This window comes from Mustela putorius, unplaced genomic scaffold (genome assembly GCF_011764305.1).
Source record: "Mustela putorius furo isolate JIRA1106 unplaced genomic scaffold, ASM1176430v1.1 tig00003962_pilon_pilon_pilon, whole genome shotgun sequence".
NCBI classification, from domain to species: Eukaryota; Metazoa; Chordata; class Mammalia; order Carnivora; family Mustelidae; genus Mustela; species Mustela putorius.
Window position 1 is genome coordinate 24,464,527 of NW_025422106.1, and position 25,529 is coordinate 24,490,055.

Here is a 25,529-nt window from a genome sequence, read left to right on the forward strand (position 1 = left end):
ACTGCCGCTACAACTCTGCGAAGCAAGAATCCCTCATCTTTTGCACGAGGAAGCCAACCAAGGCTTAGTGAAACCAACTTACCCCACGAGTAGAACCGGAACACAAAGCCAGGTCTGATGATGCAAAGTCTCTTTTCTGCTTTTCATTCTCCTAGGGGGCTGGAGAAGCATCTGGGATCAAATATCCTCTGCCCTCCTGGGAACATCACATACAAGCCAATTCTGCCAAGTACAGCAGCAGTTTCTGGTCCATGCCTTCTTATCTCAGTTTCTTGACTCACCACAAGCACCCGTGACCCTCCACTTCTCCAGCGAGAGCCTAAAATCCCTAATGTGTTTGCATGGACTGAGAGGCAGATAGGCCACACCTCCGAGGGCGTTCAGAGGTGCAAGGCCCGCACTCAGTCACAACACAGTCCCCTGCAGTAAAAGCACAACCTCCAGAAGGCAGCATTAGCTGCTCTAAAAGGGAGCATTAGCTGTTCCAACCAGTAATTAAAAAAATAAACTGCTGTTTTAGTCATTTGGGTGAGTCACAGCAGAGGATCTCAATGTCTTCACAGAGCAGAGCAGGAGCTCTTGGGTACGTGTGTGAGGAGGCCCTGCTGCCTGCGGGGTGGGACCCCAGAGGGCTTTCAAGTACTGTGCTGGCACCGGCACCAACACCCAGTCCTGGGCAGCATTCAGGGAGGCTCAAGACAATCCATGCTCTGCTGCAGGAGGCAAAAGCCAATTCAGTCTCAGGGGTAAACCTCTTCTGCATTTTACTGGGGTTAGTGCCCATTCAGCAAACCCAATCTCCTGGGCACCCTTTTCTAGGGGCACCTCTTTGTTGGCTACAAATCTGCTGCACCTTTGAGACCTTCCTTCTCCAAGGGCCTCCTTAGTTTTCCAAACCGGACCTTCTCCCTCCTAATGTGCAGATAGATCTGCTGGGTGGCCCCTCATCACGTCCACTCTGTGCCATAATAAGGGTAGATGGAAATTTTCCCTGAACCCACATAGACCCCGGAGTTAGTAATATTAATGTTCTACAGAGAAACATCCCTTGTGGGAAACAAGGCCTAGCTCACCTACATCATGTACACAACACAGAGCCAACTGTGCCAACTTCTGAAGTAAACAACATATATGCCAGTCAACCACTCAGATAAACCAAAACAAGAATTTAAAGACAGAAGAACAGCGAAAACAGTTTCTTAGAATTCTATTAACTTTTCCTGGAACCCACGACTTCTGGAAAACTACTGTTTAAGATAACCAAACAGCCCCTTCTCCTGTACCCCTATTAACTATGTAAAAGTTAATCCAAGACTGACCCAACCTGGAAATCTTCTAGAGTAGCAGGACATATGGAAATAAAAGAAAATACTGTCAACTAAGACCATCAAGAAACAGAAAAGGACTGAAATACTATGCCCAGATAAAGACCTTGGGGTGGTAGGTTTTCCAGTCTTTCTACTTTCATTTTGCAAATTTGACTTTATGTGAAAATGTATTTGTTTGCATAAAAAATATTATCTGGGTAGCAAATGGACATTTCAAGAAAATACCAAGGACACATTTTATCCATTCCTGCAGTGAAGTTAAGGTGCTTGATTGAAGTGCCAAAGATGCCCCCGTGTGGCTAGAGAGGAAAATGCTTTGGTTTAGGTAAGATGAAGGGCTGCTACTACTACTCCCTTCTTTTAAAGAGGCCTTTGATTTTCCACAGGCTTTTGCATCCTTTTCACATCTCGCAGTTAGTTTTATTACCTGTTGGAGCTTAGACATTGGTGTGCTCACATCATTTCCATCAATAGAAGAGAGGTTTTATTATTTCAAAAAATATATACGAAAATTTTAAGAGACCAACATGAGCCCTTCAGATCAGCTGAAATTCCACCACAGCAACACCAACCCTTCTAGGACATGCAGCAGTGTGCTCTGGTGTGTCAACAGCAGGGCATGGATGTGAGGTGAAGGAACCAAATTGCCAGAAGCAAAGCAGATTCCAAAGAACAAAAGCAGCTTTGGTCTGCCTTGGAAAACATGTTCAGCTTCTGTTTCTACTTTAGTTACCAAGAGATCAGAAGCCAATGCCAGGACCAGAATAGAACTAAGATAATACCACAAAGATTTAAGTCCATAAAATCCATTAACATGAACCTGACCTCTAGGAACTTAGGAAAAGCATCACTCAACCTTATAATACATTGGTCAATAACCTATTTCTTTAAAGAAAAAAGAATTCCAGGGCGCCTGGGTGGCTGCTTTTGGCTCAGGTCATGATCTCAGGGTTCTGAGATCGAGCCCCTCATCAGTCTCCCTGCTTAGCAGGGAGTCTGCTTTCCCCTCTCTCTCTGCTGTTCCTCCTGCTTGTGCTCTCTCTGTGGCAAATAAACAAAATATTTAAAAAAAAGAAAAAAAAATCCCTTTCCCCTTATACCAGAGGTATATGCCACCACACATCACACAGTTATGCAATATATGTATAATTAAAATAATTTCTGGATGTCTTTTAAAAATGTGTTCTATGCTCTCCTGTTAGATAGAAAAAACTATTCTTCTTAGAGAAGAACATGAAGACATCCCAGTGCAAAGAGGCACTCACAGCTCTAGTTGGAAGCATCCCTTGTCACCCAGTTTTTGCCCAGTGAACGTGGGCTTACCACCTATAAAGCTTCCTCCAGGACAAGGAGCCTTAAACCTGGGCCACTGAAACACACAGGAATGCAAGACCCATCTTCTGTGCCTCCAGTCACACAAAGCACTTCCCAGGCAGCCTTCAGTACAAGCATTAAACGAATATTACTACTCTGTCTGAGATGCATTTTGAACAGGCAGAGAGTGTCTATAAATATGATACTGTTTTAACAGAGAAAAATATAAGACATTAAATGAAGTGTAATATAAAATCAAATACACACGTGTACACAAATGCACATCCTTGCACACCCACATTATCAATGGAAAGAGACACCAGAAGGAAATCCTGAAATACCAATAATGGTCATGAGACTGTGACGAGGAGTGACCTGGTTGCTGTTTTCTACTCTCATTTTCCACATCTTTAATGAGAACGTACTACTCTGTGTGACCCTGGGTATTGGTTTTCTCATCCTGTCAGCGATTCTTCTGAAGGGCTGGGGCTAGGGGTGTTCACAGAGCTCTCAGAAATAATGCAGGAGGTATATGGATTCTTTTGCGGTCCTTGGACTTCTAGTGAAGAACGCTAGTTAATATGTTCTATTGGGCAGCTCTGTCTTTGCTGACAGAGGGAAGTATAATACAGTCCTATTTTTAGTTCTTTTATCTCTGCTGAGGGCCAGGTCTAGGTGCTGCCAAGACAGGCCAAGTTCATTAGTTTTCTGCCAGAACGAACAGCCACCTTTCAAAAGCATGGGTTAACTACTCAGCCCCCATCTACTCTGTGGACAGGAAGGGGCTCTGGCACTGTACTTCAGTCTAGACAGAGCCTTAGACCACTGGTATAAAATCACACTCAAGGGGGGGGCGCCTGGGTGGTTCAGTGGGTTAAGCCGCTGCCTTCGGCTCAGGTCATGATCTCAGGGTCCTGGGATCGAGTCCAGCATCGGGCTATCTGCTCAGCGGGGAGCCTGCTTCGTCTTCTCTCTCTCTCTGCCTGCCTCTCTGCCTACTTGTGATCTCTGTCAAATAAATAAATAAAATCTTAAAAAAAAAAAATCACAATCAAGGTATGAAAGTTAAGCACGGCAGACACCAAGAGAACAAAAAAAGAGACCCCCTTTCCAGAAGCATTCCTGCTGAGTCCTGAGACATTCCAATGAAAAACATGTTTTAAGAACATGGTCACCCTGGCCTCAGAATTCTCTAGTACCAACAGGTAAGCACCAAAGAGATTACAAGGGAACTCACAAAAAGCAACAACTGATCAGCTATAACTTCTCTGACAATAGATGAGACCTTAAGCAACCTACTGCTCATAACTATCTCGATCCATTTCTTATTTCTACCTTCAATCATTTATCCGTTCAAGCTATGAAAATACACCCCTCAATCCCAGGATTCAAACAGGACAGACAGATTTCAAATCTGAATACTTTTATATTAAAAATAAAACAAAGTTCCACTTCAAATATCAAAAGAAAAAAAATCACACATCAGTAAACCCGCTACAGAACAGTACTTTCAAATAGTTTGGAGGTAGGGCGGGGTATGGCTTCACTTCATTGTGTCTCAGTCACAACAGCGGGAGTTTTGCTCACCTAACTCTGTTTTACCTCAAAACAGACGTTAAGCCAGGAAATGACATTTCCAGGTGCCTCCAGGTCAGCCCTTCTTCCTAGCATTACTAAGCTTTCTCTCCCTGACTGTTCACCACCTACCATTAAGCCAGGTCCTTTCTTATGACTGATGCAGGGGTACTCAACTATGTACCCAGGGGTCTTGCGGGTGACTCTAGAAGAGGGCACAGGGCCTATCTGTCCGGTGTACTGCCTCCATTCAGAGAAAGAGAAAGCCACCCCCCCTCATGAAGTAACTAGGGCTGACACAGCAAGACGCTCTGTAGTTCGGACCCAGACCAGACTCCAAAAACAGTCCTTTCAGCCTCAGCCTAAAGCTAAGGTGGTCAATTTAAGTCAGGTTTAAATACCTCCTGATTTTACTGATCGCTTTTTGTTGATACTGGTAACAATTTTTCCTCATGAACATGATACTAATGCCTAATAACTTTAAAAGGGGGGGGGTGGGAGTGTTTTAAAATAGATGAATTTATTTTTTTTTGAAGTTAATTGCACATAATGTTATCAGTGGGCCTATGGTGGAATGAATGCCTCTTAACACCCTGAAGCAGGCTACTTTATAGAAACATACCCAATTGTGCAAGCAGTTAACTAGCAACAAGTCTGAAAATCTGGTTACGGATATAAGTACAAAGCTGGTTCATCAAATCCCTGTTCTGGCCCTCAACCCAATGCATTTCAACTAAAGCATCATCCACTTCCTTCTTCACATTTATCAAACACTTGAATAGGTAATGTCCAGCCACTCCTTGGAGATGGCTCCCTTTTTCAGACACTGGACTGCTGAACTGCTCAGAAGCCTCTCGGTCCTGGGCTCCATTGCTAGAGCCTTTACAACTCTCCAAAACCTCCATCCCTCCCTTCTCCTCACTCCTTTCATCCTCCATGTGTTCTGGGTTTTCTTCTTGGGGAAGTGAATCCTGGTTTGAGCAATGGCCCTCAACAGTGGCAGACTCGCCTTCCTGTGTGGCGGGCTCACATGGGACACTCTCCTGGGGGCCCTGGGCCAAATCTTGGCCACTACCCGACTCTTTGGGGGTGGTGGACTTTTTCTCCTCCAAGGCTTGGATGACATCCTCAGGAGCTCGGGGAACTTCTCTCAATTGTCTCACTCGTTCTCTTTTCTTTCTCCTTAAATGAATCCAGGAGTTTTCTATTGCTGTTAGGAAAAGGCTAACTTCTTCCTTTCCACAGGGAACTCGTTTATGCTGGACCTATTTGGAGGAAGAACATAATTTTAGAGGAAATCACTTTTGTCTTAACTCCTTTAAAAAAAACAAAAAAGAGGAGAAAGGAAAAAAGAGATTGTTGTAAGATTCTTCAATGTGCTTAACCAGGTACCTTCAGGTCGGTGAGGATTTTTTCAATCCATGCTGTCACCACTACTATGCCTTCCACTGCCTCTGACCCCAGAGATGATGCTTTGAGGGACAATTCTTTCATCACAGACTCCAACACTATGAACGTAATGGGTTTCCTTGACTTCTCTAATTTTCTTCGCTTACTGGGTGGTGACTAAAAGAAAAAGAAGGGATGGGGGAAGAAGGGAAAGTTATCCAAATAATCAAATCCTATGCATTATAATAAACTCGACTAGGAACATTTCCATGACTTCTACTACAAAACAGAGCACGGGCGCCTGGGTGGCTCAGTGGGTTAAGCCGCTGCCTTCGGCTCAGGTCATGATCTCAGGGTTCTGGGATCAAGTCCCGCATCGGGCTCTCTGCTCAGCAGGGAGCCTGCTTCCTCCTCTCTCTCTCTGCCTGCCTCTCTGCCTACTTGTGATCTCTCTCTGTCAAATAAATAAATAAAATCTTTAAAAACAAAAACAAAAAAACCACAGAGCACTAAAAACACAAAGAAAGGCCTTTGCATGTTTAATTTTAATACTAAAACAACTATGCCAAATAGATTGATCACCTCTTCATTTTATAGAAAGGAAAACTAAGATACAAAGATATGTAACCAGCTCAAGGTCACATAGCTAGTAATTTGGAAAGTTAGAACCGAACCCCAAACCCAGGTTCTTTGCCATGGGCTATCCGTATATAATACCCCCCAATTACTAAATGTCCTTAATCTACATGTTGTGCCTAACACATGCCTGTACAATTATTTATTTCAAAGGCCCTGGGGGCACTGAGTTCTCTTCTCTAAAAAACTACATGGTTTAGAGGCACCAGGGTGGCTCAGGCCGTTGAGCATCTGCCTTCTGCTTGGATCCTAACCCAGGGGTCCTGGGATAGAGCCCAAGTCAGAATCCCTGCTCAGTGGGGAGTCTACTTCTCCCTCTGCCCCTCCTCCTGCTCAAGCTCTCTCTCATAATAATCTTTTAAAAAAAAGAAAAGAAAGAAAAAGAACTGCATGGTGTAATCTAAGTTGATACTTGTTGAGGCCTGAAGGAAAGCAGCTGGTTAGCCACAGCCTGTGAGATCATATGTGAGGAAAGTCCAGGGCCACTAGGATCAAATGGGCAGAGCAGGAGGCCTGCTGCACCTTGGTTAAGGTTAGGACCAAACCAATAGCTAGCTGAGCACTGCCTCTCTGCTCGAAGAGGAGATACCAGTAGTGAAAAGAAGAGTGGATTTTAAAACTAGTTCCACAGGGGCGCCTGGGTGGCTCAGTGGGTTAAGCCGCTGCCTTCGGCTCAGGTCGTGATCTCAGAGTCCTGGGATCGAGTCCCGCATCGGGCTCTCTGCTCGGCAGAGAGCCTGCTTCCCTCTCTCTCTCTCTCTGGCTGCCTCTCTGTCTACTTGTGATTTCTCTCTGTCAAATTAATAAATAAAATCTTTAAAAAAAAAAAAAAAAAAAAAAACTAGTTCCACATAATTCAAGACTGTCATCTTTCATGGGCACCTGGGTGGCTCAGTGGGTTAAAGCCTCTGCCTTCGGCTCAGGTCATGATCCCAGGATCCTGGGATCGAGCCCCGCATCGGGCTCTCTGCTTGGCGGGGAGTCTGTTTTCTCCTCTCTCTCTGCCTGCCTTCCTGCCTACTTAGGATCTCTGTCAAATTAAAAAAAAAAAAAAAGAAAAGACTGTCATCTTTCAATTTCAAGCTTAGGAAGTGAACTATACTCTACCCACTAGAGGGACTCAAGTTCCATTTAAAAAACTAAATGACATTGCTGTATTTAAAACTAATTTCTCTAAAGTAAAAGTTCACCGATTTTTTTAGTGACTCTTAGCTAAGAACAGATATATCATGAACACTTTAAGAGACAGACCTGTACCTGTTGGCAAAATTTATCAAAACTTTAAAAAATCGGGGCACCTGGGTGGCTCAGTAGGTTAAAACTTTAAAAAATCAAGATAATTCTAATGGTTAGGGTCAAAATGAGCAGGTAAGGATTATAAGGAGAAGGCTCATCAAGAGGGAACACCTTAGTCAGCTACGAAGACCATTTCCTGCAAAAAGCAGCCCGACAGTGGTGATGTCACTGCAAATCCACCTAGAAACACTAAGCGAACAAATGCGTAGGCACACAGAATCACATCCACTTACTGGGGGAGGCCTTGTACAGACTTAACCAGCAACTCCACATCATATAAATACACAACAAAACAGCCAGTTCTTTTCTATGCTAGAAAACTTCTAGATCATATTTCTATGAAATAATCTATATTTTCCCTTTATACCAGCTATCAACTAAAAAAATAAAAACAGGGACACCTGGGTGGCTTGGTTGGTTAAGTGCCTGCCTTTGGCTCAGGTCATGATCCCAGGGTCCTGAGATCAGGCTCCTTGCTTAGCAGGTAGCTTGCTTCTTCTCTCTCTGCCTGCTACTCCCCCTGCTTATCCTTTCATTCTTTCTATCAAATAAATAAATAAAATCTTAAAAATAAATAAAAAAATTAAAATTAAAAAAGGAAATTAAAGAACACTAGAAAACAAGCTTAGAAGAAAAGGCAGGGTGCCTGAGTGGCTCAGTTGGTTAAGCGTCTGCCTTTGGCTTAGGTCATGATCCCAGCTTCCTGGGATCCAGCCCCTCATTGTTGCTCAGCAGTGAGTTTGCTTCTTCCTCTCCCTTTGACTTTGCCCCTCTCCTCTACTTGTGTGCTTTCATGCAAGCTCTTCTCTATCAAAGAAATAAATAGAATCTTTAAAGGAGAAAAAGAAGGAAAGAAAGAAAAAATGAAAAACAAAAAACAAAGGGTTTATATATGACTAAGAACCAGCTCTTGAAAAATAAATTATGGACTCCAAGCTCTGAGTCTGAACTTATTCAAATAATGTTTCAGACAAGATGAGACAAATTCATATTGATATTAACACAGAAGTACTGTTATTACTCAATCACCTAGCATAAGATAATTTCTACAGTCTACTTAGAGTCTAACACTTTTCACTAAGAAGCTTAAGATGTGATTATTAAGCTGGGGAGGAAGTAAGTTAGTGGTGTGTAGGAGGGGGCTGGGGAATGAGAACCAGATTCCCCACCCCACTTCCCAATATCCAAAGATGTTACTAGGGACAGATCACTGTACCAGGATCATACCGGACAGCCCACTTGGCACACCAAAGGTCACCAAGAAATAAGGCTGAAAAAATAGCACCTCATATCTCTTCTGACAGAGATGATAATCATTGTGTTTAAATTCCAATGAACAAAGTGAAGATGCTGCTGTTCCTCAATCTCTGTGGCCTCCAACAGTCTTTCTCCAAAAGAAAAAAAGGACTCATCATTTCTAGAACTTACAGGAGAGAAATGCATCCTCAATGAACTTAATAAGAGCGCTATTAGGGATCCACTTTCCAACTTCTGAGGGAGTCAGAAATAACAAAATAGACAACTTATTACCCTATGACCCCAGGGTGAAAATGAAAACTTCTGTATCTCAAAAACAGGTCCTTTACCTGGCACTGTGGCCCCACTTTTTCATATATAATGGCCAAAAAATAAATCTGGTACTTCAAATACTTCTAGTGAACTGCTTTAAAGATTTACATATATATATTTGAGAGGGAGATGGAGATCAAATGCATGCAAACACAGGGAGAGGGGCAGAGGGAGAGAATCTCAAGCAGACTCCCTGCTGAGCACAGAGTCAGTCAGGCTCCATCCCATGATCATGAGCCAAAATCAAGAGTCAGACATTCAACTGAATGAGGCACTCAGGAACCCCTTTGGTGAACTGCTTTAATACACACGTACATATACACAGTCACAGGACTGTTTAATTTTATTCTATTATAGAAACTAGGCACTTAAGAGACAGATAATTCATACTCTAGAAATTCTTTTATTTTTCACTGTATTTTAACTGTATTTTTTTTTTTTTAAGATTTTATTTATTTGTCAGAGTGAGAAAGGAGAGAATGCACAAGCAGGGGGAACAGCAAGCAGAGGCAGGGAGCCTGATGCAGGACTCAATCCAAGGACCCTGGATCATGACCTGAGCTGAAGGCTGACACTTAAACGACTAAACCTCCCAGGCATCCTGGGATTCTCAGTTTTTCAAACATTTTTAAGAAGATTTACCCATGTATTTGAGAGAGAGAATGCACCCATGAGCAGGGGAAGAGGTAGAAGGAAAGGAGGAAGAGGGAGAAGCAGACTCCCCGCTGAGTGTGACGCCCCAATATGGGGTTTGATCCCATGACCCCTGAGATCATGACTTGAGCCGAAATCAAAAGTCAAATGCTTAACTGACTGAGCCACCCATGAGGCCCCCCAAATTCTCAAAGTTTTTAAATGACTGAAGTTTAACATAAGCTTGGCTTACAGCAAACATTCCTTTACCCCTTGTGTTTGTACTGAAATTTTTTAGTAGGCAGGGCCAGAGTAAAATACAGGAGCAGGCCTTGAGAAATTAATAGTTAAATTCAACCCCACAGGTCTCTAGTAGCAGGTAATTTTATAACCTGCCACTAGTACAGAACACTAGTACAGAAGCTGTTTTCTTCCAATTGAGATGAACTTTGCAAATATGCTTATAATCTCAAACCACAATTATTTTTCAAAAAATATTTTATTTACTTATTTGAAAGAGAGAGAGAGACCATGAGCAGGGTGAAGGGCAGAGGGAGAAGCAGACTCCCTGTTGAGCAGGGACAACCCCCCCCCCCCCACAATGTGGAACTTGATACTGGGACTCTGGGAGCAAGACCCAAGCAAAGGCAGACGCTTAACTGACTGAGCCACCCAGGTGCCCAGAACCACAAATATTTTAACCAAAGAGTGCTATACTATACTATACTCAAACTTATATCATAAGGTACTTTAAGCAGGCAAGATAAGATAAAAAAATTCAACATTTTTTTCTTTTAAGTATTTTATTTATTTGACAGAGAGAGAAAGAGAGACAGCAAGAAAGGGAATACAGGGACAGGGAGGAACAGGCTTTCTATTGAACAAAGAGCCTGATGTGGGATTCAATCCCAGGACCCTGGGATCATGACCTGAGCAGAAGGCAGATGCTTAATGACTAAGCCACCCAGGCACCCCAATAATTCAACATTTTAAAGTGTAAAACAAAAATCACTTATTTACAAGGAGTAGTCTAGTTTACGTGCAGAACTGTAAGGTGAACTTAGAACTGATTTTGAATTAGAAGATATTCTGTATTCCGCAGCTGAAAGGACAATGTCAAAGAAGTTTGGTGAGGAATTCTAAAGCCTATAGGGGATACTGGCTTTCTAACTTTTGAACTACACGGAGATGGGCCTCAAGTGTTATTTTGCTGCATCGTTAAAAATACAGTAGATTGAAACCATAAGTGAACAAAAACAGTTCTTAAATTTTAAAATAGGCTTTACATAGCAGGGCTGTCTATAAATCTCTTAAATCCTGCTCTTTAATTTCTAGATCTCAGTGGTGCAATCAATCAAGAGACTTCCAAATGAGGTACAACTTGACACAGATCCATGTAATGCCTATTATGCTTCTGTTGTTAACTAGAGCTAGGGCAAAACCTCCCAAAGAAGCCACAAGATACACAAAATCATTAAATTCTCCCTAGGCTCTGCAGGAAAGGAAGGGTGTCATTCACTAGAATCTGCAGAGCATGTGGCCACAGCCTCCTTGTTTTGACACACCAACCTCCAGGATGGTCTTGAGGGGAAAGGAGTGCTCTTGCTCTTGGCCACAGGAATGGAGTCCTGCCATTCTGCTGTACTCTGAATGGCTGATTCCCCCAACCCTGGAAACAAGCCGCAATGCCTGGGAGCTGTGATTCTGAACAGGCTCTAACAACCTGGAGAAAGAGAGCCAAGGGCCAACAGTTACACCTGACTAGAATATTGACGGGGAGTGTGCCAGCCAGACTACCTTACAAACTATGCCTTATTTGAATGGGTTATCAGCTTTGCTGCCATGAAGGGGATTGAATATTCTGTTGTCTAAGGGTGTAACTTCCTTATTAACAAACAGTTCAGTAGATTTATCTATTACTATCTTAATCTGACAGGTTCCTTTTTAAAATGTCCTGAAATCGGAGCACCCGGCTGGCTGGCTGAGTTAATAGAGCATGTGACTCCTTTTTGTTACTATTTTTTGAAAAAAAATTTTTTTTTTTTAAAGATTTTATTTATTTATTTGATAGAGATCACAAGTAGGCAGAGAGAGAGGAGGAAGCAGGCTCCCCGAGGAGCAGAGAGCCCGATGCGGGGCTCGATCCCAGGACCCTGGGATCATGACCCGAGTCAAAGGCAGAGGCTTTAACCCACTGAGCCACCCAGGCGCCCCTGAAAATTTTATTTATTGAAAGAGAGAGCAGGGGAAGGTGCAGAGGTTGAGGGAGAAGCAGGCTCCACGCCCAGCAGGGAGTCTGACTGGTGCTTGATCCCAGGACACTGGGATCAAAACCTGAGCCCAAGGCTAACTGAGCCATCGAGGCACCCCATGACTTTTTTTAAAATCATTTTTTAAAAAGATTTTATTTATTTGTCACAGAGTGATGAAGCACATAAGCAAAGGGAGAGGGAGGCAGAGGGAGAAGCAGGCTCCCCTCTGAGCAAGGCGCCTGATGCAGGACTTGATTCCAGGACCTGGGGATCGTGACCTGAGCCGAAGGCAGATTACTTAACCGACAGAGCCACTCAGGCGTGCTGGAACTTTTTAAAAAATGATTTTAAGTAATCTCTAAACCCAGTGTGGGGCTCGAACTCAAGATCAAGAGTCACATGCTCTACTGAGCCAGCTAAGCACCCCAAAGAGCTTGTGCCTCTTGAGTTATATATATATATATGTATGTGTATATGTATATATAATATATATTATAGTATATTTTATTATATAATATTAATATATTAAAATATAAATCATATAAATAAATTATTACACAAATGAAATTGAATACTATGCAGCCATCAAAAAACCCAAAATCTTGGGTGCCTGGCTGGCTCAGTGGATTAAGCCGCTGCCTTCGGCTCAGGTCATGATCTCAGGGTCCTGGGGTCGAGTCCCGTATCGACTCAGAGAGTCCCTCTCTGCTCAGCAGGGAGCCTGCTTCCCTCTCTCTCTCTCTCTGCCTGCCTCTGAGTCTACTTGTGATTTCTCTCTGTCAAATAAATAAATAAAATCTTAAAAAAACAAACAAACAAACAAACAAACTCCAAATCTTGCCATTTGCAATGACATGGATGGAAATAGAGGGTATTATGCTAAGTGAAATAAGTCAGTTGGAGAAAGACAATTATCGGGGCACCTGGGTGGCTCAGTGGGTTGAGCCGCTGCCTTTGGCTCAGGTCATGATCTCAGGGTCCTGGGATCGAGTCCCGCATCGGGCTCTCTGCTCAGCGGGGACCCTGCTTCCCTCTCTCTCTCTCTCTGCCTGCCTCTCCATCTACTTGTGATTTCTCTCTGTCAAATAAATGAGTAAAATCTTAAAAAAAAAAAAAAGAGAGAAAGACAATTATCATATGATCTCTCCGATATGAGGAATCTGAGATAGGGCGGGGGGTCATGGGGGGAGGAAGTGAAATAAGATGGAACCAGGGAGGGAACCAATCCATAAGAGACTCTTCATCTCCAGAAAAAAACCTGAGGGTTGCTGGAGGGGTGGCGGGTGGGAAGGAAGGGGTAACTGGATGATAGACACTGGGGAGGCTATGTGCTGTGGTGAGTACTGTGAATTGTTATGACTGATGAATCACAGACCTGTACCCCTGAAACAAATAATACATTATATGTCAATTAAAAAAAAAAAAGCAAGGGGGAGAAAAGTCTATGTAGAATGTTATCTAAGAAGGGATGGTTTATTTATTGTTTCTAAGATTTTTTGGGGGGGCCACCTAAGTGGCTCGGTTGGTTAAGCAACTGACTCTTGATTTTGATCCTCAGAGTTGTGGGATCAGGTCCTGGGTCAGGCTCTGCACTGGGTGTGGAGCCTGCTTAAGATTCTCTCTCGCAGGGGCACCTGGGTGGCTCAGTGAATTAAAGCCTCTGCCTTTGGCTTAGGTCATGATCCCAGGGTCCTGGGATCAAGCCCTGAATCTGGCTCTCGGCTCAGCAGGTAGCCTACTTCCCCCCACCACCCCACCTGCCTCTCTGCCTACTTGTGATCTGTCAAATAAATAAAATCTTAAAAAAAAAAAAAAAAGATTCTCTCTCTCCCTCTGTTCCTCTACCCTTCTCCCCTACCCCCAGCTAGATAGATAGATACATAAATGAATAAATACTTTCTCTCTCCTTTCAAAGTAATCACCACACCCACTGAGGGGCTCAAACTCATGACCCCTTGACCAAGAGTTGCATGCTCTTCTGATGAGCCAGCCAGTCATGGTGGTCTGAACTGTACATATATAGTTCCTATGTTAAAAGACACATAGAGGGCGCCTGGGTGGCTCAGTGGGTTTGAGCCGCTGCCTTCAGCTCATGTCATGATCTCAGAGTCCTGGGATCGAGTCCCGCGTCGGGCTCTCTGCTCGGCGGAGAGCCTGCTTCCCTCTCTCTCTCTCTCTGCCTGCCTCTCCATCTACTTGTGATTTCTCTCTGTCAAATAAATAAATAAAATCTTAAAAAAAAATAAATAAAATAAAAGACACATAGAACAGAAGAATAAATTATAATGACACATGGAGCAGGACCAGCCTGACTTCTTAGAGCCCCCTGTTTCCTCTTCTAGAAAGTGGGGATAATACCATCTACTTTTACTTGATTGTTGTCAGGTTTAAATAAAGACAACATTGGGACGCCTGGGTGGCTCAGTTGGTTGGATGACTGCCTTCGGCTCGGGTCATGATCCCGGAGTCCTGGGATCGAGTCCCGCATCAGGCTCCCAGTTTCATGGGGAGTCTGCTTCTCCCTTTGATTTCTCCTCGCTCATGCTCTCTCTCAATAAATAAATAAAAATCTTAAAAAAAAAAAAAACCGACATTAACCTGTGTGATGCATTCAAATAACAAAGACTACCCACCGGGCTTCAATTCTATTAGCTCTATTAATGTCCTGTTCACAATGCTGCACCTTAATACAAATCCTACACCATTTCCTTTGGCATTCGAAGAAAACTTACTGAGCACCCGTCAGATATTGACAACTCCTCCATGAAGTCAGCTCTAACTAGGCCAGCCAGAACTGCTTTTGTTTTGGGAACTCCCTAACTCCCAACCATTCATTTCAGCATTTGCTAAGATGTAATTTCGGAGCAATGCTTGTGTGTGTTTCCCACCCATAAAACTTGTCAATGTTAAGGACAGAAAATGGTGTCTTCTTTCTTTGGTATTATCACAATGAAGGTCATCCTTAATAAGATACACTGCACCTAGGGTGTACTCAGTTGGGTTAAGCCTCTGACTTTGGCTCAGGTCATGATCTCAGAGTTCTGGGCATGGGGCGCTCTGCTCAGCGGGGAGCCTGCTTCCCCCTTCTCTCTCTGCCTGCCTCTCTGACTACTTGTGATCTCTTTCTCTCAGTCAAATAAATAAATAAAATCTTTTTTTAAAAAAAAGATACATTGTTTCTGTTTTACAGCCTATGGTATAGCCTGGTATGATACTGGTTTTCAAACCATTTAACAACAGAATCCTTTCAATACATAATATCAATGCAAGCAGATCAGCTCTGATTAAAAGGAGGGAAAGGCCTGAATTACCAACCTGACATCTGCCCCCAGCTGCCAACCCCCTGTGGCACCCGATACAGAATCCCTAATCTTTCTAGAACCAGTGTGAATACCTATGCAGTAGTAAGAAAAATATTGCCAGGAGACCCTAGCTCTGACACTAACAAGGTTACCTGATTAATATGACCCCTTCCCTCCATCTGATTTCCAAAAGCCCTCTAATTTTACTCCCTAGACAGGAAAGTCTCCAGGCTTAAAAGAAATGTCTTGAACACAGGGGGATAATTTTTTTAAAACCAGAGTTCCAGGGCAATGCTCATACCAAGAGTGCACAACTTACTGGGGCCACACTATTTTTCCCTCTTAGTTTGACAAGTGTTAAACTTCTGAAAGCAAAGCAAAGGTAAAATAACACGTTGAGCAATCAGAGAAGCAGGGACAAAGAGGCATTCTCAGTGGCATGTTAAATTTGTAAAGAGCAGTCCTCACAATACACTTCCTTATACTCATCATCAGTCAGGATTGATTGTACAAAAATTCTACCAACACTAGGACTCATCTTTTTGTTGCTAAAATAAATCGAGACATAAGCAATGGACTTACTGTAGGCACCTGAATCAGAATTTTTTTTAGCATTCAGCACTAACAGAACAAAGTCAGTGGGCTTGAGATAAGTGAAAACAGAAGTTGCCATAGTAACTTGCACATTTACCCTAAAAAGGCAGGAGTGGGGGTGGGGTGGGGAAGTAGGTCAATATTTCTACTTTACTAGCTCTAGTCCTTGGCTTCCTCCCACTGAAAGCAGCATCCTCTTATCTCTCCATCCCTAAAGGGAGCAAGGGCTGGGGGGAAGTCAGGTGAGCATTTAAAAAAGCAAGAGGTGGGGAGTGGTCCAGGTGAAAGGAAGGAGAACCAAAAGGACAGCCCACTGAAAACCTCAGGAGCGCCCTGGGACTACACCTGGGAAAGCAGCTGCTGATCAAGGGAACCAGTGCTAAGAAACTGTTGCTGGGTTACTGCAAATCAGAAATTGCCATTTTCCCTGTAGCAGTTTGAGTGCACCCAATGGAACACTTGGGAACATATTATTAACAGTTTTGGGTTGATGGCAGCAGTGGGGAGGCAGTACTCTGACATGGCAGAAACCTTTGCAAGAGGCATTCTTTGATGGCTGAAACTACGAATAGGGCTCAAGGATGACCTAAAAGACAAGGAGGGAGAAGGTTCATTTTCAAAATAAACTGATTCTGCTAACACAGAAACATAGTGCCTTTTGATATTTTGATCTGAAACAGCTACTAATCCAAGAGGGCAAAGGTGACTCTGGACCCTGAGATGACATGGAAAAGTGCCAGAGCCCATTATAAGCTCTTCTACCTGCAGTGCCAACAAATGTGGGAACAGGCACAGTTTCACTTTCCTGCAGCTGCTAGTATCTGCACAGGGATGACCCAGTGTTTACACAGGGATAACCTAAAGCATTACTACTGATTTTAACAATTTGGTGTGAAAGCCCCAATATTCTAGAAAATGACAGAAAGGATAATCCTATAGAGAGATTAAAAAAAATTAGAACCATCTTTTTAAACAGTAAATATTTCAAACACTAATCTCTAGTTTCCCTACTGCATTGCTCAGAGGTGGGTCTAGACTTCCACGATAGGTCATTCAAACTTGACTGGGAGATTTCTCTCTCTCTCTCTCTCCCTTTTAAACGATTTTATTTATCTGTCAGAGAGCAAGTGAGCGAGCACAAGCTGGAGCAGCGGCAGGCAGAGGGAGAAGCAGACTCCCTGATGAGCAAGGAATGTGATGCAGAGCTTGATCCCAGGACTCTGGGATTATGACCTGAGCCACCCAGGTGCCCCTGGGAGACTTATTTCAACCAGCAGCACACTTAATAGCAGAATCCAGAAAGGACAGGCTGTTTTAAATGTGAGCCCACGTATTCAGAAATACCTGCAAATTGTCTCCTTGTAGTTCTGCACATGTCCCTATTCCTCTGCAGTGAAGGAAGGGTTAGAGGCTCACAGACACTGCAACATTTAGGATGCCTTGAAAGACCAAGTGCATCGAAGCCTTTGGGAGTTGAGCACCCAGAACAAGCATACTGTACAGACAGGGGATCAGAAACCTGAGGGACCAGGTACCAGGCACCAGGTCTCCATAAATACTATGGGAAGAAGGAGAGTACTGAGCAATCTTTGCATAAACTTAAGATGGGAGGCTCCAGGCAACAAGGTCCATCATTCTGTGAATGAACTATGGGAACAAACAGATGCTATTCTATTACCACCTCTTAGTACAGGCCAGTAAAATTATTCAGTCTAACCAGTTCAGAAGTATTTTTCCTTTACATATGATAACACAGAGGACAAAGAGAAGTTTGTGGAACAAATTATTTGTTTACAACAATCTATTCCAGGGACGCCTGGGTGGCTGAGTAGTTAAGCGTCTCTGCCTTTGGCTCCTGTCATGAGTCCAGGACCCTGGGATAGAGCCCCACATCGAGCTCCCTGCTCAGCAGGGAGTCTGCTTCTCCCTCTCTGTCTGCCCCTCCCCTCCTATTTGTGCTCCCTCTCTTTCTCCCTCTCAAAATAAATAAAATCTTTAAAAACAAAAATATTCAGGGCACCGGAACACCTGGGTGGCTCAGTGGGTTAAGCCTCTGCCTTCAGCTCAGGTCATGATCTCAGGATCCTGGGATCGAGCCCCACATTGGGCTCTCTGCTCAACAGGGAGCCTGCTTCCCCCCACACCCCGCCTGCCTCTCTGCCTACTTGTGATCTTGATATCTCTCTCTCTCTCAGTCAAATAAATAAATAAAAAAAAAACAAAAACATTCTATTCCCAATAATGTTCAAGCTTAAGCATATGCAAAACAGAGAGACTAGAAAAGTGACCTACCACCCAGCTTCAAAACTCACCAATATTCTAGTGGTAATTTTAAAGCTAACACAGAACCTTTTACTAGAATGATCCCTAAGTGCTACGCATCAAAAGCCTACAACCCCAAATAGCAATTTCTGTATTCACCAATAACCCCAAAGATAGCTACTCTACGAAAGCATCAATAGTAAAGGAAAATAAACAGATTTCAATTTTAATTCTTAAGGAATATCCAACAGAATAATTATACCCACAAGGTGTTTCTATAGGTTATATTACCAGAATTTTTAATTCCTTAAAGACATGTTTTCTAATTCACTTATGTCTGCTGAGAAAGAATCACTGTGTTGTACAAACCCAAAGAAAGGCTCCATGGTCACCACAGTCAGCCTTCTAGGACTGTGTCTTGTTTCACAACCACTTCCCATTCCGAAGACTTCAGGGAAACCGAGGCAGTACAGATTTAGTTCATTTCTGACCTACTATAGCCCACCGTGTGCTGCCATTCCGAGAAGCTAAAGCAAAATCTCTACTTACTGGTACTGTAACATCATCATAAAAACTCCAAGCTAAAGCCCATCTCATTGTCCGACCTTGACAGAATTCGGTGTAGGTGACTTTAGGAACCTGAAACCAACAAACATGGCATCTCATTAAACTGAAGTAATTCTAGCAATGTTCTGCATTGCTGCCTCATGCTAATTATTTCTTTGTTTTCCTTTTTATCAGTTAACATAACACTACTATCCCAAAACAGTTATGCATAGCTGTCTAATAATCAATTAATAAATTATCTTTCAACAAAGATGTGGGTTTTTATCCTCTCCCAAAATATTAGAATTTAGAGTTCTGGTTTGAAGGTCCAAATATTTAAAACATCCAAAATAACATAGCTCTTCAAAGAACCACTGGTAAATGGTTCAAGTGTTTTTTTTTTTCCCTTTTCTTTTCTTTTTGGAAAAAGAGCCACCAAAGCTTAGCTAGATAAAGCTGTGTAGTCGATCTTTTATCTATCAAATTTTAGGGTGAAAATAAAACTACTTTGTGGCTGTTAGAATTTTAACAAAGAAAAAGTGTGACAGGGAAAATGTCTGAAAGAAACCAGAAATCAGAAACTTGGTTTCTATCACTGACCACACATTTGATCCCCTTTTCTGAAGTCACCTGGCTCAAGCTTACCTGTGCCCCAACAATATAAACTGGGAGAGGTGTCAGGGGGCAATATTAATTTGCCACCTGCTTTTCAAAAGAGAAGCAAGGGGCTGAATTCACGTGGACTGCACCATAAAGAGCAGCACACTTGAATGATTATCATTCTAATTCTAGTTACTAGGTATGTAACCTAGAACAAGCCCCTTTAACTTATGTAACCTTCAGTTTCTGCAATCATAAAAGAGTCAGATGTAGAAGAGTGGGAGGTAGAACCAGGTTTTTTGATTTCTAATACATCTCTGATATTGTACTCATTCTGTTTTCCCCCATCTTTTCTCTGTTATGATTGTCAAGCAGACCTTTTAAAAATAATTTATAAAAAACCTCTTTTACAAAAGTAAAAAATAAGAAAACCAAAAAACACATTTAGGGTTTTAAGGTATAAAGGAAATTCCCATACTGTAATTACCATCAAAAGTAGATATAACCCGGAATAATAACGACAAAGACTGACCCCTTGTATTCGAAGTTCTTCCTTCAGAGGAGCCAGGCTGCATTTCTTCCCCAGCATACAGCTATACCACCTAGGAAGAAAAAAATCAGAGAAGTAAAACATCGTTTATGTGGTTACATTTTTTAATTAAGCATTTTTTACACTAACAAAATGAGAAGAGCAAAAAATTTTGAGTTAAGTTATAAGTAACAATAACAAAAATTATATTTAGACAAAGAGCAAACCTAGCAAAGGAAAACAAAGGCACCTGGGTGGCTCAGTCAGTTAAGCATTTGCCTTTAGCTCAGGTCATGTCATGATCCTGGGATCCTGGGATCAAGTCCCATGTATTAGGAGGGCTCCCTGCTCAGTGGGGAGTTTGCTTCTCCCTCTGCCCTCCCCGCTGCTTGTGTTTTCTCTCACATAAATAAAAATCGTAAAAAAGTAAAAATTAAAAAAGGGAAAACAAACCCAAAGCAACTTAAAAAAACAAAAACCCACTAAGCCTCTCCAAGGATTCAGGACTGTACATGTTTGGAAAGAGAGTGAAAAAGAGAGAGCTCTCTGCTGTGACAGTCAGAATAAAGGCCTTTTAGCTCTAGGACAGAAATTATTTAATAAATAGCAGTAAAAACATGTATACCTAAAAGTACTACAATGTTGTATGTCAAATTATACCTCAACTAAAAGAAGTATAAACAATCCCCTATACCATCTTAATAAAAATTATAAAATCCAGGGGCACCTGCTTTCGGCTTGGGTCATGATCCCAGGGTCCTGGGATCAAGCCCCACGTCGGGCTTTCTGCTCAGCAGGGAGCCTGCTTCCTCCTCTCCCTCTGCCTGCCTCTCTGCCTACTTGTGATCTCTGTCAAATAAATAAATAAAATAAATAAATAAAATCTTTAAAAAACAAAATTATAAAATCTGACATGGACCTAATACTTTTGAGATGACCTCACTTGCAAAGGATTTAAGGATATATATTATTTCAAAGGAATATGAAATCAATTTCTTTTATTAGTAAACATAAATCTAGAAGTGGGAATGGGGAGAAGATGGGAATGAACTAGTTAAAAGGTAAAAGATGGAAGTGAACTAGTTAAAGGGAGTGTCTAGTCAAAAAGATATAGAATTTAGGGCTGCCTGGGTGGCTCAGGCATTGAGTAGCTGCCTTCAGCTCGGATCATGATCCCAGTATCCTGGGATCAAGCCTGGCATCTGGCTCCTTGTTCGGGGGGAGGCCTCCTTCTCCTTCTCCCGCTCCCCCTGCTTATGTTCCCTCTCTCACTATGTCTCTGTCAAATAAATAAAAAATCTTTAAAAAACAAACATAGAATTTAGTCTGTGAAAGATTAACTACTATGTTTTCTATCATAATTAACTAGGAAACTTACCAAATATATATAGCAATTGTTTTACACACACTGGACAATTGCAGGGAAGACCTGTAACCTCTGGGAGAGAAACCAGGTGAGTCCCATAACTGTCAGAGCATACTGCCTGAAGGAAATTTCTAAGGGGCAATGCCCCGAAAGGAATCTCAAACAGAGCCAAATAATCTTGAACTGGTGAGCGACAGACTGGATTTCAAAGGCCCAGGCAGAAAGGATTTGAAGAGCAAAACATAAGAGAGGAAGGACTTGCACAGAGAGAGAATTCTGGGCACCTGCAGAAAAATTTCCTGGAATTTTTCTTTTTTTAAGATTTTATTTATTCGACAGAGAGAGACATAGCAAGAGAGGGAACACAAGCAGTGGGATAGAGTGAGAAGCAGGCCTCCTGAGGAGCAGGGACCTGGATGCCGGGCTCAATCCCAGAACCCTGGGATCATGACCTGAGCGGAAGACAGACGCTTAACCTATGGAGCCACCCACTGCCCCTCCTTGGAATATTCTGCAGAATAAGGATTTGCACCTGTGAAGTGGAACTTCAGACGAGGGAAAGAATTCTCAGAGGAGCGCCTGATTGTCTTAGTCGGTTAAGTGTCCAACTCTAGATTTCTGCTCTTGTCATGTCAGGGTCCTGGAACCAAGCCCTGATATGGACTCCACACTCAACAGGGAGTCTGCCTAAGGATTCTCTCTCCCTCTCCCTGCTCCATCTCTAAAATAAATAAATACATCTTAAAAAAAAAAACTTCCCAGAAAATAGTAAGCTGAACAACTGGAGTCCAGACATAACCAGACTACTCTGCAATTCTACTGGCCAGAGCAGAAAGCGCTTGTTAATAAAAGGGGCATCTATCTAGTGGAGTCCTAGAATGAGTCTAGAGGCTATTCTATATTTACCCTAACGAAGCTTAAAAGTAAAACTCAAAAGGATCAAAGATCACCAGTAACTTAAGTAAGCATCAAAATCTGACATTCTTTAAAGGAACACAATGATATACAATACCCCAAAATATAAGATTTGCAATGTCTAGCATCCAATAAAAAATGACCAAATGTTTGTAAAAGAGGCAGGATAATGACCTGCAACCAGAATAAAAAAAATCAATCATTAGAAACAGATCAAGAAATAAGAGATGGATGAAATGAACAGATGATGGACATTAAAACAACTCTTAGAAATATGTTCCATAACAAAACAGAGACATGGTGAGGAGCATGAGGGAAGATATAAAAACCAACCAAATGGAACTTCTAGACATGAAAGTTATGGTACCTAAAATGAAAAATTCACTGGATAGGATTAACAACATATTAGACTCTGCAAAAGAAAAGACCTGAAACTATTAAGAAAAAAAAAAAAAGCAACAGAAACTATACAAAATAGGGGGCACCTGGGTGGCTCAGTGGGTTAAGCCACTGCCTTTGGCTCAGGCCATGATCTCAGGGTCTTGGGATCGAGTCCTACATCAGGCTCTCTGCTCAGCAGGGAGCCTGCTTCCCTTCCTCTCTCTGCCTGCCTCTCTGCCTACTTGTGATCTCTGTCTGTCAAATAAATAAAAATAAAATAAAAAAAAAAAAAAAGAAACTATATAAAATAAAGCACACTGCAGGAAAAGATGATTGGCGGGGGGGAACCACAGCCCATGTGACCTGTGGGACACTATAAAGCAACACACATTAAGTGGTATTTCAGAAAAGGGATATAATAATAATCAACTAAAAAAAGTAACAAGAGAATCATAGTTTCCTTAAACATTTAAATCTTACATAAAATGTTTAAAAGTATGATGACACCAGGAATGATGTCCACCCTCCACTTCTATTCAAAATTATACTAGAGATTCTAGTTGATACAATGAAGTGACAAAATGCATATGGACTGACAAGAAAGAAAACAGTCTCTAAACAGAAGACATGATCATCTATGTAGAAAATTCTTTGAAATCTAGGGAAAAGCTACTAGAATAAATAAATTCAGAAAGGTCACAGAATAAAAGCTCAATATAAAATCAACTGTATTTCTGTAAACTAGAAATTAAAATTTAAAAATTCAATTTACAATAGCTTCAAAATATATGAAATACTTAGGAATAAAATTAACATAATATGTGCAATAAAACCATCAAACACTGCTGAAAGAATTCTAAGATCCAAATAAATGAAGAGCTACACCATGTTGGGATGTAAGATTTAATGTTGTTAAGCAATCAGTTCTTTCCAATTTGATCTATAAAATCAATAAAGTCCCAACCAAAATCCCAGTAGGCTTTTTCATAGAAACCAATTCTAAAAGTTATACAAAAATAAAAGATTTCAAATTGCCAAAACAATTTTTTCTTTTTTTTTTCTTTTGATTTTATTTCTTTATTTGATAGAGAGAGAGAAAGAGAGCAAGCAAGCGAGCAGAAGTAGGCAGAGCAGCAGACAGAGGGTGAGGGAGAAGCAGATTTTGCTGAGCAGGGAGCCTGATGCGGGGCTTGATCCCAGTACCCTAAGATCATGACCTGAGCCAAAGAAAGCTGCTTAATCAAATGAGCCACCCAGGCCAAAATAACTTTTTGAAAAAGAACAACAAAATCAGAGGACCTACACTACTGAATTCAAGATTTACTATAAAGCTCTGATATCAAGACAGTATGGTAATGACATAAATATAGACATACAGATCAAGAGAATGGAATGTAGTCCAGAAATACTCACTTATATGATCAGCTGATTTTTTTAATTTTATTTTTTAAATTAAGATTATTTATTTATTTATTTGTCAGAGAGAGAGAGAGAGAGAGAGAACAGGCAGGCAGAAATGCAGGCAGAGGCAGAGAGAGAAGCAGGCTCCCTGCTGAGCAAGGAGCCCGTTGTGGGACTCGATCCCAGAATGCTGGGATCATGACCTGAGCAGCCGCTTAACCAACTGAGCCACCCATGCATCCCGAACAGCTGATTTTAAACCAAGGTACCCAAAGCTTACTTTCAAAAGACACTGTTATAAAAATAAAAAGGCAAACCACACTGGGAAGAAATACTTGCAAAACACATCTGATAAAGGGCTTGTATCCAGCATATATAAGGAACTCCTTAATAAACACATAGAAAGAGATATATAGGGAGACTTCTAGTTTCTAGTCCAACATATAAGAAGTTGGAAGTCACTATACACTTTAAGTAAAAAGCCTAGCCATCTGAAAAGCTAGTAACTCTTCCTAGATCATTCACAGAAGCAACTCAAAGGGGAAAGAACTGCCTCTAAAATTAGAGAGACCAACAAGTGAATACAAAGAACCACAACTCCCTAGAGCAGAAATCTAAAAGCAAAACCACCCTGGGAATCACTGCTAAGCTAGGGAAACCCGAATTCTAACTGACAAATTGCTGGAGATTCAGCACTGACAAGTCGGAAGAATAAAAACCCGAGGAAGACCCCATCATTAGGACCCCACACTTCTGTGACTAGTACCTCCAGGAGCTTGACCAGGTTCTCACAATGAATATGGGAGAAAAGAAATCTCTGTGCTTCCAGCACGCAAAGGGAAAAAGGGGTAATTCTGAAATAGGTTAGAGCATCCTGTTCTTAACAAGGCCTGACCTCAACAGAAACTACTTAACCAGATCCTAGCCTCTTGGGGTATTATGAGAACCTAACTGACCTAGAAGAATGGCATCATTCAACTCGAGCCCACTCTAGCAATCCTGTCCCAACAAAGGAGGGGGAAGGAGGTATGTGTGGAGTTCACAATCCAGAGGCACAGGCTCACTAAAAGACCAAGACCTACTCAGAGGACATGTTTCCCTCTCCCCACACATCACCACCAGATTACAAAGGCCTATTTATATTTATAGCAGTTCTTTTACCCAGTATATTATGTCCTTCTATTAAGAAAAAAATTACAAAACATACTCAAAGGCAAAAAACACTCTGAAGACACAGAGCTAGCATCAGAACCATATATGGCAAGAATGCTGGAGTAATCAGACTAGGAATTTAAAACAATTATGATTAAGATGCTTAGGCCTGGGACACAGGAGTTGTTCAGTTGGTTAAGTGTCTGCCTTAGTCCCAGGGTCCTGGATTCAAGTCCTACATCAGGCTCGTTGCTCAGCAGGGAACCTGCTTCTCCCTCTGCCTGTCACATCGCCCTGCTTGTGTGTGAGCTCCCTCTCGGACAAATAAATAAAATCTTTTTTTTTTTTTTAAACATGCTAAAGGGCTCTAATGGATAAATCAGAAAGCATGCAAAAGCAGATGGGCAATTTAAGCAGAGAGATGGAAATTCTAAAAAGAACCAAAAAGAAATGCTAGAGGTCAAAAACACTGTAACAGAAAGAAATACT

At 41.9% G+C, this 25,529-nt stretch overlaps 1 protein-coding gene across 1 annotated transcript in view; it reads right to left on the minus strand.

Moving 5' to 3' along the window:
- Window positions 1-4,048: 4,048 nt before the first annotated feature.
- The window catches only part of METTL16 (methyltransferase 16, N6-methyladenosine), a 77,718-nt gene continuing 56,237 nt past the window's right edge, over window positions 4,049-25,529 (minus strand). The window contains exons 7-10 of the mRNA XM_004746832.3: window positions 19,829-19,898; window positions 18,700-18,789; window positions 5,610-5,783; window positions 4,049-5,482 (exon numbers count right to left, since the gene is read on the minus strand). Coding sequence (XP_004746889.1) covers window positions 4,856-5,482; window positions 5,610-5,783; window positions 18,700-18,789; window positions 19,829-19,898 — 961 coding nt within the window. The 3' untranslated portion in view covers window positions 4,049-4,855. The remainder of the gene's footprint in view (window positions 5,483-5,609; window positions 5,784-18,699; window positions 18,790-19,828; window positions 19,899-25,529) is intronic.